This window comes from Neovison vison, chromosome 6 (assembly GCF_020171115.1).
Source record: "Neovison vison isolate M4711 chromosome 6, ASM_NN_V1, whole genome shotgun sequence".
Classification (NCBI taxonomy): Eukaryota; Metazoa; Chordata; class Mammalia; order Carnivora; family Mustelidae; genus Neogale; species Neogale vison.
The window spans coordinates 30,702,362-30,718,860 of NC_058096.1; the positions used below are offsets into that span (position 1 = coordinate 30,702,362).

At 36.5% G+C, this 16,499-nt stretch overlaps 1 protein-coding gene across 20 annotated transcripts in view; it reads left to right on the forward strand.

The window, feature by feature from the left end:
* ROBO2 (roundabout guidance receptor 2) overlaps positions 1-16,499 on the forward strand; it is a 1,684,719-nt gene that overhangs the window by 1,589,313 nt on the left and 78,907 nt on the right. For all 20 annotated transcript variants that reach the window (XM_044251123.1, XM_044251119.1, XM_044251120.1 and 17 more), the window contains 5 exons: positions 227-308; positions 715-877; positions 2,486-2,652; positions 7,285-7,406; positions 15,212-15,443. In XM_044251123.1, coding sequence (XP_044107058.1) covers positions 227-308; positions 715-877; positions 2,486-2,652; positions 7,285-7,406; positions 15,212-15,443 — 766 coding nt within the window. The remainder of the gene's footprint in view (positions 1-226; positions 309-714; positions 878-2,485; positions 2,653-7,284; positions 7,407-15,211; positions 15,444-16,499) is intronic.

Consider the following 16,499-nt stretch of genomic DNA (forward strand, 5'->3'; position numbering starts at 1 on the left):
TACCAGACAAATAACATTTAGTTGTAGAAATACCAAAAAAATTATGAATAAATAATATTATATGAGTTGATTTTAATATTTTGTGTGCACATATGATTGACTAATGAACAATTTGGACAGCCAAATGATACATCACATTTTAAGAAATAAAATATTACCTCCTTGAGATTGAGTACTCTACAAATTAATTAAAATAATTGAATTGTCTCCCTTTGTTGCACACTAGATTTCTGATACTGGTACTTACACTTGTGTGGCTACAAGTTCAAGTGGGGAGACTTCGTGGAGCGCTGTGCTGGACGTGACAGGTGAGTCCTTGGGAATGAAGAAGAAATCTTGAGCCCATTTCAGTTATTAGCTCATCATCAAATAACAATCAAATAATCAAAGTTTTAAATTCACTGACTACAAAAATGAAGTCATATGCCACTTTTTAATTTCTCCACATGACATTGCATATATGCAGCTTGATACATTTGTCCTTGATAAACGTATTTCCTCTACCTGAAGAGCAAGCAATTCTAGTGATCTTGCATGAAAGTAAACATTTAATAACATGTAGGAAAGGCAAGTATTCATTTACATACTTTTGATTCATGAAGATGAATTGCTCGTTGTCTAGGTCAACTTCTTTAATAGACCATTTTCCTTCTTTTAAGTGTTATGGCATCTTATGCAATCAGGAATGAAGCATTTTCTGTTTGTCCTCTATAGAATCTGGAGCAACAGTCAGTAAAAATTATGACTTAAGTGACCTGCCAGGGTCACCATCCAAACCACAGGTCACTGATGTTACTAAGAACAGTGTCACCTTGTCCTGGCAACCAGGTACCCCTGGAGCCCTTCCAGCAAGTGCATATATCATTGAGGCTTTCAGGTATGGGACAATTCCTTTTTTTTTTTTTTTTCCTCCATTGGGTTGTTGCTTAAGCTTCTATATCCTAAAATCTCACGTGAGCTATCCTGCTGTTTTATCTTAAGAACATGTTTAACAGTGCATTTTAAGTATTTATCTGATTTTATTCAAGAATAGACTCTAGTTGGGTTTTTTCCATTTATAACTTGATAATAGGACTAAATATGCATTACCCACCCCTAAGTCGATGGGGATCTAGCTCAACGCCTAACCACTTAGCTCCTTTCTTTACTCTGACCATCGTAAAGACTTAAGATGAGAATTTGTCATTAGAACTAGGCCGAAAATAATTGAATTAGGTGGGACGCTTTTTAAGTTCTGCATTGTTTATTGAGGCATGGAATCCTGGAAACTTGCTTTCTCATAATTACAGCAGAATTTAAAATAGTTCCACTGTTTTTATGCTATATATTTTAGTGAAGCTTTGGGGTATGCCTAAGAAAAAAATGAAAAGCTACAACTAAAGAATTGATTCCATGCACTTCTGGTTGCTGAAAGGAAAAAATATGTCCAATTGTTACTTGAAAAAATTGTCATCAATATAAGGATATAGACTATACATTAGCAAATGTCATGATGAAGTCATTGTGAGAATTTGATAAAATACTTACACAAATGGGAAAATGAAGTTTGTATTGTTTCAATGTTCTTTTATTTGCTTTTATAAAGATAGCAATAGCACCTGTCATTTTAAAGCATTAGGACAAACCATTACTTTCATTTTAGGCTTCCCTAATCTATTTAAGGTAACGATCAACAAATACATCATTTCCAACTTTCAAAAGACAGTTTTTCTATAATTTTCATGCTTTGACATATAAGAACTTTTGAAAAGTGAACGGGAAGCCCTGAAAAATCCCATTCTTTCCTCATTATGAACAAAAGTAGCATTTGACCTTAGACAAAGTTTTCTAAATGGGCATCTGGCGGGCTGTTAAGGGGTCTCCACATCTAGATTCAGAGGAATTTCACCATTTGAAGATGAAAAATCACATACTGTATAATGTACAATTTTATTAAAAATGTGATCAAAGGAAAATATTCCTTACATGCTTCCTTTCTTCTTTTACAGATATGTAGTTTTAGAAGGCTCTATTATAATATTGCATGTGGAATTGATGCAAAAGAAAACACACCTTGTAACAGGAAAATGTATTGGCATAATTTACTCTGTAGTCCATTTATTCTTTCTACAGGTTAATTCTTTTCAAGGTATATATACATACATTCACGAGGACCATATTTATTGTATAAACTTGATGTTGTGATCTTGGCCTCTGTTCCTTTTACAGGTATTCATTTAGTGGGCTGCTGTGCATTAGCAACGGGCTGTCACATCTCCTGGGCTGAGTTTAATTTTGTTGTGCATGGCACTTCCGTTAGGTGGGCTCGGCTTTGTTGTTGAATAAACCGAAATCATCCAAATGTTTCATTTATTGGGCTTAACACTTCAAGTGTTGTGCGTGTGTGTGTTTAATTTTCAGCCATTAACTTTTGTCATTGATACCCAACTCCATTGCTGATACCTTCACGACTGGTCTTTAAGTGAAAGATCTGTTCCTGTTTCAGCCAATCGGTGAGCAACAGCTGGCAGACGGTGGCAAACCATGTAAAGACCACGCTCTACACAGTGAGGGGATTGCGGCCCAATACGATCTATTTATTCATGGTCAGAGCGATCAACCCCCAAGGTCTCAGTGACCCAAGTCCCATGTCAGATCCTGTGCGCACACAAGGTAATTTCAAGGGCTGTAAACGTGACTGGTTCTGGGAGGAGGCAGCTCTTTAAGAACAAAGGTATTGCCTGAGGAAAGAGAAATGTGTCTGTCTTACCTGTTACAAAGATTCATTAGATTCAATCCAGGGAAGGAGAAGGGCACTTGCTGTTCACCTTGGTAAGTGAGTCCTCCTCTCAGAGCTGCCAGGGTCTGTGGAGTAAAAAATAAATAAGTAAATAAACAAAATAATTGTTTACATTTACTTAGTAAATCAGCTAAGTTAGGACTTTACTGTATTTCAAAAGGAGGAAGCTGGTCTCCTTTGAAAGTTAATGATACAATGCAGAAAGTGATCTTTAATGGATCTAATGCCCAGATAGGGATATCAAAATTACCCCTATTGTTTAAGAATTCTATTTTTATAGCACAGTGGGTCTCTCCAGGCTCCCCACGGGAGCAGCAGCTGCATTCCCTAGGACCACGGTAGAAATTCAGTCTCAGGCCCCAGCTCAGAAGCTCTGGGGGTACCGCCCAGCAGTCTGTGTTAGGGTGCTCTCTGGGAGATGATTCTGCTCAAGTTTGACAAGCATTCCTACAGTGGGTGGGCTTTTTGTTTTTGTTGTTGTTTGTTTTGTTTTGTTTTGTTTTTTATCAGACCAGGTTAGTTTAAAGGAGCCATTTGTTTCCGAAAGGAATAAATCAAGTTTTCTTCCGGAGGTATACAATTCTTTTGACTGATTAAAAAAATCAAAAACAAAACAGATGGGCAAAGGGAAAAGAGAGAAATCAAGAAACAGACTCTTAATTTAGAGAACAAACTGACAGTTACCAGGAGGAGGAGGGGGATGGGTGCAATCCGTGTTGGGGATTAAGGACCGCACATGCTGTGACAAGCCCTGGGTGAGGAACTGTGCCATCACTCTGTCCTACACCTGAAACTAACACGACACTGTATGTTAACTACCTGGAATTGAAATAAAAACTTGAACACGCAGAATATTATAATTTCAAAACTGAAGATCTTTCTTCTCAAATTAAGAATCACTGGAGTCAAGGGGTTAAAACAGGATGCTGCATTATAAGTTCCCTTCCTACTAGTTGACGGGGGGAATTAATAAAACAGACCTTGTGGCTTTATTATTGGTTACAACTGACTTCCCGCAGGGTTCTTGAGAAAGGGTTAATTATTTCCTATTTGTAAAAGGCTTTGAACAAGATATAATTCAAAGTAGTATTTTTATGCAATGAAAAGCACCGTACAGCCATAAAAATATTATTATAATTACAATGTAGTGCCGTGATAATAACTCGCACGCTCTTATAACAGAGAAGGGCGCCTTAAAGGAATAGAGTGAAATAGTTCCCACGTGATTTTAGAACGTTGCTGACATGATGACAGTCAGGGGAGGAGGGAATGCCACCTCTCCATTGTTCTCTAAGCAGTAATGTGATTAATTTTCCATGATGATAAAGGGCCTGTAGGTAAAGAACCTGTCTCCAGAGAAATAAGAAGTACAACAAGAAATTTGAAGATCTGAAACTGGTTATATTCTTACCTTGCTTGGATCCAGTTGCTTTTAGTGGGCCTGAATTTAATGAGTAAATTAAATTATGGAACCTGAAGATGTATGTGGCTTTAACTCAAGAAGTCAGAGTACCGGGGTCATTTTTACCAGTGTAGACAGAAACAGTTTTTGTGTGTAGCTGTAATGGAAGGCGAGAGAGATCACAGAGTAGGGAAGACTTTGGGTGTGATTATATCCGGCAGACCTTCCTGATCATTCAATAACTCTGCCAGTCACTAAATCTTGGCTCATAAAATAACTTCTCGGTGAAGAGGTCCAAAAAGATGAATGAGAAGTTGTTTGTGATCTGGCTTGATCCAGCTGAGAGACTATATAGAGCAAAAGACTTATGTTCTCTTAACAGATATTTAATAGGAAAACTCATGTTGTGTGTTTGAATGTCCGTTTCATTTTTTGACCCTACACTTTGAGCAGCTTTGCGTTCTGCGAAGCACTTCTTTTCAAAGGACGCTTTGCTGTGTGAGGTCTTATTTTGAAAGATATTAAGTACCATAGAATTTGGAATTCTTTGGGAAGGCAGCAAATAAATACTTGTAGCGTCAACATCACAGTAGACACAGATATGTCAGCAAAGGTTAATATTCACATATTATTAATAATTTTTTTTCTGGATCAAGTAGAATAGCTCTGCTATTTATGTTAAGGATGAAAAACAGTGGAACTGGGGGGAAAAATTCACCAAAATATAGTTCCCAATTATTTATGTCCCAGTTTTTTCGCTCATTTTTTTATATCGCTTACATTATACATTTTCCAAATAATAGCAAATATATATTCTGAGTCATGAGATAAGTTTGTGCTTTACTCAAATCGGTACAGAGGGTTGGAAAACAATAGAAGAGGTTTAAGGTATTTTAATCCTGCTATTTTAATTAAAATCAAATTTAGGAATTAATGATATAAATTCCAAATATTAAATAAAAGCAACACTTTCATTATATACTATATGTAATGCCAATGTCAAATATCATTATATTATTTATTTATATTTTCGTTTTTTAAATTTTATTTTATTTTTTTTTTCAGTGTTCCAAAATTCATTGCTTAAGCACCACACCCAGTGCTCCATGCAGTGCCCTCCACAATACCTACCACCAGGCTCACCCCACCCCCCCACCCAACCCCCGCCCCTCCAAAACCCTCAGTTTATCTCTCAGAGTCCACAGTCTCTCATGATTTATCTCCCCCTCTGATTATATTATATGCATTCTTCCACATCACACTAAGGTCCTTGAGAATTTTCTTTTCTGTTTTTGTTTTTTTTTTAATTTTTTTAGTATAGCTGACATACAATATTACATTGGTTTCAGGCATAGAACATGGTAATTCAACTTCTCTCTGTGTTATCCTATGCTCACCGCAAGTGCAGCTACCGTCTGTCACTATTCAATGCTATTACAATATCATTGACTATGTTCCCTGTGCTGCGGCTTTAAAGAAATATTTATTTGATTTTAAATTCGAGTGTAATTGATATTCAGTGTTATATTCATTTTAGGTATACCATCTAATGATTCAGTAATTCTATACATTACTCATTGCTCATCATAGTACATGTACTCTTTTTTTTTTTTTTTTAAGATTTTATTTATTTATTTGACAGACAGATCACAATTAGGCAGAGAGGCAGGCAGAGAGAGAGGAAGGGAAGCAGGCTCCCCACCCAGCAGAGAGCCCAATGAGGGGCTCGATCCCAGGACCCCGGGACCATGACCCGAGCCAAAGACAGAGGCTTTAACCCACTGAGCCACCCAGGTGCCCCAGTACATGTACTCTTAGTCCTCTTCTTCTATTTCACCCATCTCCCTCTTCCCTCTGGAAACTACCAGTTTGTTCTCTACCCTAGGCTGTGGGTTTTATTCCATGACTTACTCATTCCATTACTGGAAGCCTATACCTCTCACTCCCCTTCACCCATTTGCCCATCCTTCCGCTCCCTCCCCTATTTAGGTCCCAGTTTTTTAGTGCATCCAATTTAAATTATGGCTGAGATACGCACTTTACAAGTATTTTTGCCAGAGTGTTGCTTTGTGGCTCGAGAAAATAGGAGAAAACAGGATTAAGAAAATCAATTATTTTAAATGAGGCTTCCTTCCTTAAAAGATAGCTGGAGGAAAAAAAAAATCAACTTAACATTTGCACTGCAACAGTTAGCGTAGTTGATTTGAGTTTGTGTGAAATTCAATATTTGATATCAATTTGATGAACTCGGAAGTCTATGATTTCTCTCTATTTTTTAATTAATGGGCACACAGAATATAAACCATTATATGGAATAGGAGACTAGTATTATGGGAATGGTGAATACTGGGGCAGCTGAACAATGTATGACTGAGAATGTAGGATTCTAAATATTGTAATTCTGTCTCCCTCTCCCTTCCCACAATCACTTCCAAAAACAGCCGAATTCTTTTTCTTTTTTTTTGATCAGATATTAAAGTTCTGTTCAAAATTGATTACTTTAGAACATTTAAAAAGTATCCTAAGTTTTTCAGAAGTATTTTTGTTAATTTGGGGGCTTTTTCCTCTTCTTTCCCTCACTTTGTTAACCTTTAGTGACATAATTCACTTCCCACGTCTCCCTCATTACTTTCTTTTCCATGCTTCCAGTCTGGAATAGGTCAAGGAGTAACAACATACAATCTACCAATTGGGACAAGGGATTGAACAAACTCCTAAACAGCAGTTTTCAGAGATAGCTCCATTAACTACTCGGGAAAGTCCTCCAATATGCCAACATCTGTAGAAAACTGATGTTTCTAGAGACGTCTTGTGGCACATACTTCGTTCTTTAATAAGCAAATAATAGATCTTCCACAACAATGTATTTGAAGGGAGTGAGAGATTACAAACACTTTTATTAATTTTATTTTAGTAAAGATAAATATCGTCTCTCAAATTATGTCCTAGCAGGGATGGCATGTATATAAATACACTTTAATGTTTTTTGTCACAAAGTTTTGTTTTTTGCCCTACAATTATTTCTAATGACCTAATGGCTTGTGTAATACACATTAAAATTTTACTAGGAATTTTTAAATTTTGGGAATGGTTATCTCTGTAGACATCAGCCCACCAGCACAAGGAGTGGACCATAGACAAGTACAGAAAGAACTAGGAGATGTCATTGTCCGTCTTCATACTCCAGTTGTGTTGACTCCCACCACGGTTCAAGTCACGTGGACGGTAAGTTTTCAAAAGCAATTTTAATGGCAGTTTTTTTATTCCTTCAAGAAAACAAACCAAAGATGGAAAAAGTGAATCCACAAACAAATAGTAATGGAAACCCTCACCATTTAAAATCAAGTTGTAATTAATGGCAAAAAAAGAGAAATATTCCATAGAATAAAAGAGTAGAATAAAAATAGATCAATTGCAATAGAACCATGGCATGTTTCTTCTTCTTATTTTTTCACAGCTTTCTTGAGATATAATTACCATATCAGAGTGAGAATGGACAACTCTGTTTGGGTATATTTACAGAATTGTGCAATCATCATCAGAATCTGGTTTTAGAACATTTCGTCATCTGAAAATGTAACCCTGTGTTCATTGCAACGAGCCTCCTCCCTTCCCCCACTTTAGCTCTTTGCACCCACTAATCTACTTTTTGTCATAGATTTGCCTCTTCCTTTGCTATGAATGAAATCATGCAATTTGTGATCTTTTGTGTCTGGCTTCTTTCACTCAATGTAATGTTTTTGAGGTTCAACCATGTTATAATATCTAACAGTATTTTGTTCCTTTTTACTACTGAATAGCATCCTATCCTACAGATATATCATTTCCTCTGCTTTCTCATCAGCTGATGCCCTTTTCAGTTGGTTCTAGTTGTGGCTAACATGAATCAGGGAGCCATAAACATTTGAGAACAAGTTGACATATGTTTTCATTTTTCTTGGTATCTACCTAGGAATTGCTGAGTAAAATGATAACTCTCAAACATTTGGATAAACTGCCCAAATGTTTTCCCAAGTGGTTCTACCAACTTATGTTTCCACCAGCAATATTTGAAACTTCCAGTTTCTTCCACACCCTTGCCAGATTCTCTCACATCCTCCTCAACACTTGTTATTCTCTCTTTTTTGACTCTAACTGTTCTCGTGGGTGTGGAGTGGAATATCCTTGTGGTTTTGATTTGCATTTCCTTAATGACTAGTGATATTTTCCATTTTTTCATGTGCTTGAGCATTTGTATGTCTTCTTTAGAGAAGATATTCAAATTCTTTGCTCATTTTTAAGTTAGGTTGTTCATCCTTATTATAGACTTTTGTTTTTTTATAAAGTGGATACAAACTCCTTATCAGATATATGGTTGGTAAATATTTTCTCTCAGTCCGTGGGTTATTTTTGTTTGTTTTTTGTTTTTGTTTTTGTTTTTGTTTAAGATTTATCTGAGAGAGAGAACATGCATGAGAGAGAGAATGTGCACAAGTGGGCACAGGGTAGAGGGAAAGGGAGAAGCAGATCTCTTTGCTGAGCAGGGAGACAATGTGGGACTCGATCCCAGGACTGTGAGATCATGACCTGAGCTGAAGGCAGATGCTTAACTGACTGAGCCACCCAGGCTCCCAGGTTTTTACTTTCCTAATGATGTCATTTAAAGCACAAAACAATTTAATTTGATAAAGTTTTCTTCTGAATTTAAATAAATCATCTGTACATTCCTTTAGCTATATCTTGTATAATAGCACCAAAACATGAATATAATTTTAATAATATGACTTACATACTAAAAAGCTAATGTATTTTAAGAAATACATTGTTATTTTAATATGCATTGAGACTGTTCAATTCCATGCATTATTAAATGTCAACCTGCCCACTGTTATATCAAACTGCAAAATGTTTTGATCACTTGATAGCCACTGCAGTGAAAATAACACATAGCATAAAAATAGCCACATTAGAGGATACCAACACTTGTGTATATGTGTTTGTGTCTATGTGTGTGTCCGTGTTTTGAGAAGAGCCAGGTAATGTTCTTCCCCATGCATAGTACAGCCAGCGCCAACTTTTCATTTATATCTGAGATTTCTCTATTATAACCTCTAAAACTCCTTTGCTAAGCCGTCTGCGTATGTGATAGATCTTATGCATTGTATAAGTAATGGACATTTGAGTTAGGAATACCTAGGAAGTCTTTTACTTTAATAATGATTTTAATGGGAAAGTATTTATAAGTATGTCCCTATTTTTATTATTGTTGTTTTGCTGTAGTAGAAGAATGACTAAGTAAGAAATTGGATTCTCGCTTTCTGGTTTTAGAGTCCAAGTTTTTCTTTTCTTTTTTTAAGATTTTATTTATTTATTTGACCGAGAGAGAGAGCATACAAGCAGGGGCAATGATAGGCAGAGGGAGAAGCAGGCTTCCTGCTGAACAAGGAGTCGGGGACTCAATCCCACGATCCTGGAATCACAAACAGAGCCATCCAGGCTTCCCTACAGTCCAAGTTTCTTTCGGAAAGTAACCATTTATCAACTCCTTCAATAAAGGACATTAAGAAAGGAAAACTGGTTGTTTTTCACCAATTCTTAATTAATTGTATTTGAAGTATAAAAATACAATGAAAGAGAATGATTCCAATGTCTTCTCAAAAATAAATCCATCAACAAGCATTCTCATGGAACAATTTTGTCCTAGGTGTGGTGGAGAGATATATAAAGAGACAAATCTCCTTGAGAGAAGCATGGAAATTCTCAATGACAGTACACAAGAATAAGAGCTATACAGACATATACATACCCTATAAAGAGATTTCAATCAAAGAAGAAGTGATTAACTTTATCCTCAGGCACCAGAAAAGACATGACTACTCATTTTCATCTATATGGGGAAATATAAAGGCTTTATTATAGTAGAACAGGAAAACCTAAAATAATATTTAAGGCTGTTTTGCTTAATTCTGTAATTTTCTCAAAGGAAGCCATGTACTCAAGTTGTATGATGTTCCCAATATCCCACACTCACTTCAGAGGTAAAGTTAGGATTAGAACTTATTTACTTTAAATCTGTGTTTTGTGTTTTTTACTTAAACTATAGACAAATATTTATTTGAAAAGAATATTTTTTAATGGTAGAATTTTGGCACAGGGCCCCATGGGGCATTTTGTTACTTCTTAAACAAGAACATGTGATCAAAATTTTGTCCTAGGAATACAAAATTGGATAAAATTTCAACATAAATAAGACTAAGTTTATAATATTTTAAGAGTAATTATTTATAATCACATTGTTTCTGATTCCATTTTAAACACTATTTTGCATAGGTTTATTCAGTTTTCTGCACAAAATGATTTCTGTTCTCCTGTTCCCATGGAGGGGGCATACAAAATGACCTCATCATTTTTCCATTGACACACAGTAGGGGTATTATCTGCCTTGCCTCTTCCATCTCTCTGTGCCTTTAACCAAATATAAAACTAGCAAAGCCAAGGAAAGAATTGTATTTTTAATAGCAGATTTTTCCTCTCTCTCAGTTGAAAAGTCTTTCTCTGCTCTGTTGGGAGTTTCAAAGGGGCCTCTTTTAAGCTGCTTTTAAATGTGGAAATTATTTGGGTAAGAATCAAAGTCATTATGTTTATGAAGTTAATCACTTTAAAAGTCACTGAGTTTAAAAGAACAAATCGAATTAGATCAAAATGGCAGGTCTGTAGTCTGGGAGTTCTTCCAGGAGAGGAACCTTGTCATCTTCATCTCTGCATCCCACAAAGCTTGTCATGACTAGTTTGCATATATCTCTCTCTCATGAGGTTGAGTTCTGTGAGTCTGGAGCCCATGGTTTTCATTTTAGTTTCTCCTAAGCGGAGCATCTGTTATAAAATACCCTCTCAATAACTGTTACATGATCAAATCAGTTGTTTTTAGACCCTTGTATTTTTATTTTAAAAAAAAGAAAAAGAGTGTTCAATTAGATCACAGGCTATTGTTCCCCGTGAATTTGTAGTTACACGTGAAATTAAGTATGTGTTTGAGAGGTCAGTTTAGTGAAATACAGTCGGACTAGGGGTGTGGTCTGTTGCCAAAGAAATTATAACCAAATGCTTTATTTCCATGCCATATTTTCAACTTCCTGAATGTGCATGCTCTTTAAAGTATTACTTTGTTAGTATTTGAGTTACAGATGTGTTATTGGAGGAGAGAAATAAATTCCCCAACCTATGGAGTCAGACGTGCTGCCAAGCTGAGAGGGTTTACCAAGGCTAATCTTGAAGGAACGATAGTTAGCCAGGGCTGCTTTCTCAAAGTGACTGCTCTTATGAGGAGGGTAGGCAAAAATGATAAGACATGACTGTTTCAAGAGAAAATAGCAATAAATTTGTTTTTTTTTAAAAGCAGTTATTCTAAAAAATTAAAAATGTTTAAAAAAAGGTTCTTCTAGTGTGTGTGGTGGGGGGTGTTTTTGTTCAAGGACAAAAAAATCACAGATCCTTTGCCCCTTTAACATAACAGCTACTGAAAGTGAAAGTGTCCATTGACAAACTAGAATTTCAGAATTTGGCTTTATTTGCACCCATCCTTAACAGGCTAAGCCCAACAAAGAAAATTCACTTCGAGTTTTCAGTTTGGATGGATTTTTTTTTTTTTTTTAATAGAAAAGATGGTGGTAAGCACTTACACATTTTAATGGAATGTGGTTTCAATGGAATGGTGTTGCGCAATTTCCCCTCTGGTCACATAGTGACTACATGTGGATCCCTTACTTACCAATGATGCTTTATCATTGTGCGTCCCCGAAACTTGCAAAGTTCTTTAACTTATAACAGTTACTTAATTGTCTCCAGGCCCTTCTAATATATATACTATTGAGTGAAATAAGAAAACTGAGGCTGAGAAAATTTAAAAGGCTGAGCTATAACGCAGTTGCGACCTTGCGACTGGATGATGGAAATTTGTTTCATCATGTCATTTTTCTCCCCGAAAACAATGCCTTTTTGTTCATATTTCAGAAAGTACAGATTTTTTTTTTAATTCTACAGACCCATGGATTTGTGGCCAGACTCTGATTATAATCAACACTAAAGAAAATCCTCCTTCTTATAAACAGAATGTTAATAAAACTAGAAACAAGCATCTGGTTTAACTTGAAAGTGACTTCCTGTCAAGGTGCACCACAAGTCAGTGGTATAGAACACATATGCAATAAAAATCCCACCTATTTTTTTTTAAGGTAGTGTTCAGCATTTTCATTTTTGCTCCCACCTGTAACAACAAATTTTCTTCTGAAAACGAAGTTACTGCAACTGCACAAAATCAAGTTAAACTCTTTAGTTATTAAGTAGGCCATTAGAATATAGGGGTTGAAAGCAGCGTACAATGAAGTGAGCAAGGCAATGTTGTGTAGTAAACATTAGCTTCATAAAGTCCCTAAAACACTTAATTAATGAAAACCAAACATGGATAAAACCAATTTACCCTGATTTACAGACTCTCTTCATCTGGAAACAGCTGCTTAATGTTCTTCTTAAAAACACAGCTTGCTTCTTTCAGTATTAACAAGCTATTATTGTGAGTTATGTCTTTCTTTCAGTATATAAATTCACTTAAAGCGAATGCCGAGAAGTTTATAAAATGCCAGTTTAATGTTGTTTTAACATATGCAGCAAGGAATTTTTGAACATTGACAGTTTTGATTAAAGGCACCTCTCTTTGGCTCTCATAAATTTAACTTTTGCTTTTGAGCTGCCTCGCTTTATAATGTCAGAACAACGGCTTTTCAAAAACTACATCTGTTGTTACAAACACAAGCTGGTAGCATGGATGAAGGTTCAAAGATTGCGAGCTTTGGGATCAGGGCTGGACGAACTTTCTCTTGGTAGAGGCTGCTGTAAGTGTAGCCCCAATTCCAGAGAATCTTTGAGGGTAAGAATGCTGTCAGGTGGATGAAGGCATTCTTAGTTGTTAAGACTCATCTGCGAAGCTAGAATGAGCTATACATAGAAACACATAAGCTCAGGCCCTCCAGCTTCATGGACTCTCTAGCTTGGACATTCTAAATACAGAAAAATGTCCCTTTGGTCCACCGTCTTGTTTTTTTTTTTTTTTTAAGACTTTATTTATTCATTTGACACAGAGAGAGAGAGAGAGAGAGAGATCACAAGTAGGCAGAGGGGGTGGGGAGGAAGCAGGCTCCCTGAGCAGAGAGCCCGACGCGGGGCTGGATCCCAGGACCCTGAGATCGTGACCTGAGCCAAAGGCAGAGGCTTAACCCACTGAGCCACCCAGGCACCCCAAGTTCCATTCTCTTTTGATTGAGGTTCTTTAAATTTCTGACTCCCACTTAAACATAATTTTAAAATGCTACAACTGGAGAATAAATGGTAGAGGTTAATATGTGGGACTGGGGTGCCTGAGTGGCTCAGTCAGATGAACTTCTTGCTCTTGATTTTGGCTCTGGTCTTGATCTCAGGGTTCTGGAATCAAACCCCTAGTGGGGCTCTGAGCTCAGCACAGAGTCTGCTTGGAGTTCTTATCTTCTTCTTCCTCTGGCCCTGCCCCCATTCATGTATGCATTCTCTCTCTCTCTCTCTCAAATAAATAAATAAATAAATCTTTTTAAAAAGCAGTTAATACATGAGACAATACGTTTTATTCATAGTGTGTTAACAGCTGGATAAAGAAATTTTTTAAAATTTGAAATAACCATTTTTCATCATCTCCTTCTCTGTTTCTTCTCTCCCCAACCTTCCTGAAGTGGATTTTCCATCTCTTCTCCATTAAATTTTACCCTGTATCTGACAGTGAAATTTATCAAGTTAAAGGCTTCTTAGAATATGTTATTAAGCTACAATATATGCAAAATTAATTGAAGAAGTTTCTGTTATAGTTATTTTTTTAAATCAAGCAATTCTGGAAAAATGGCAAGACATTCAAAAAGTTTAAAATGGTGAAAACCCTTTTCTTCCTGAAGAAGAAACAATGGTAAAACTTCAATAGAGATTGTTGAATAAATGTGTAAGGACATGTTTTATTTTTAGCTTGCATTTTTAATATATTCAGTTTTCATGTAATTTTTATGACTGAACAAAACAGCATTTTCACATTTTTACTTGATATGATATTCAGATTCAAAAATCTGACTTTCATTAAAAACGGCTGCTTATCCTCTATACCTTTAAGTGAATGAAAGGATAAAAAAAAGTTGTGAAATTGTGCCAATAGTGGGACTCTTGAAGGAGCCAGAAACTGATAAACTAATAAGTCTTTCATTTCATATTTGCTAGTGGGTATAAGCTTTTCAAATGCCTTTAAAATAGATGCTCTAACTTCACAACTACTCATCTTCTCATACACTTCCTCCAGGCATAGAAATTTATATGGGCTGTTTCTACACTTCTTCCTCTGGAATAAATAGTCCTACTTTCCTTGCAGAACTCAGCACTGGTTCTTTTTCCCCTTCCTGATTCTATCAACGTCCTCTCCCCTCCAGACTTCCTTAACTCCTTGTCCATCTCATTCATAACATTTGCTTATGGATATTAGTTATGAATGTAACTTGACTAGTAACTTGATTAGTAGGAACTCAAATGACTGGAGGGAATGAAGGTATTATTGAATAGACAAAGACAAGAATGGAAATTCCTGAGCAATAACACATTACATATCCAACCATAAAAATAGGAACTGTGGAATATAGGAGAAGGATGATGAGAAGTGAAGCTAGACAAATTGGCAGGTCTAGGCCTGTCAGGCCTTTGCTATTCTAAGGAATTTGAATTAACTAAGCATCTTGGATACTATGGAATATTTTAAACAGGAGAGAGAGTTGTCCCACTCTTTATTTTGGAAATCATAACTTACAGGCAATGTGAACTCAGAATTGGAATTGGGTATTAGAGGCAGGGAGATGAATTACAAAATGATGGCATCACACAGATAATAGTTGACGAAGACTGAAATAGGGACAGGAGAAATTAGGATGTGCGTGGTTTCCTTGTCATGTCTACAATATTTCTATTTGGTTTCAAAAGATTTTTGCTGTGTTTTTCAGGTTGATCGCCAACCCCAGTTTATTCAGGGCTACCGAGTGATGTATCGTCAGACCTCCGGCCTGCAGGCAACATCAACATGGCAGAATTTAGATGCCAAAGTCCCAACTGAGCGAAGTGCTGTCTTAGTCAACCTGAAAAAGGGGGTGACTTATGAAATTAAAGTTCGACCCTATTTTAATGAGTTCCAAGGAATGGACAGTGAATCTAAAATAATTCGTACTACTGAAGAAGGTCAGTATTCAGATTTCTAACAAAAGCCAAGTTAACCCATAATGGAGGCAATTTCTTTCTTTTTTTTTAATTTTTTTTTTTTTAATCAAAGAGAGAAGAGAGAGTGAGCATAATCAGGGGAAGTGGGAGGCAGAGGGAGAAGCAGGCTCCCCACTGAGCAAGGAGCCCAATATGGAACTCAATCCCAGGACCCCAGGCTCATGGCCCAAGCCGAAGGCAGCCGCTTAACTGGCTGAGCCACCCAGGAGTCCCAAGATAATTTCTCTTGAAGTTCTAGTTTATCATATACCTTAGAGAAATAGCCAGAGAGAATATAAAACGTGAATTCAGGAAGTGGCCTTTTCTCTTTTTATTCCAAGAATCTCATAGAATATGACAACTTTTTTAAAAAAAATGACATTCGAGTAAGGGGATTTTTTTTTTCTTAAGCAGACATTTGTTCCAAATTTTACCAGTACACTGGAATTTGATTACAGTATTTTCCCATATTTTTTTTTCTTAACATGGTTGAGTTCATTTGGCTTCATTAAATAAGGACGGGTTACTGTAAACTCAAGAATGCAGGCTGTTCATTGTCACTTTCTGGTTTTTGATGTAGTAAAGTGAGACATTTTCTTTTATAAGCCTCCTTCCCCATGGACTTTGCTTGTCTGACTCATAATTTCTAATCAGAAGGCCACTTGCATGTTTGCAATAACATTCTCATTAGTGACATTTTCTCCCCTCCATTTGGAAACTTTTTTTGAACACATATACTTTTTTTTTTTTAAAGATTTTATTTATTTATTTGAGAGAGAGACCATGAGAGAGAGTATGAGCGAGAAGGTCAGAGGGAGAAGCAGACTCCCCATGGAGCTGGGAGCCCGATGCGGGACTCGATCCTGGTACTCCGGGATCATGACCTGAACCGAAGGCAGTTGTCCAACCAACTGAGCCACCCAGGCATCCCTGCACACAGATACTTTAAAGTCAATTTGTGATGGACATGAAATTAATGTAGATTTGACCAGTCCCTGTACTAGTGTCTCCTTCCCTAAACTAGAGGCTTATAATAAA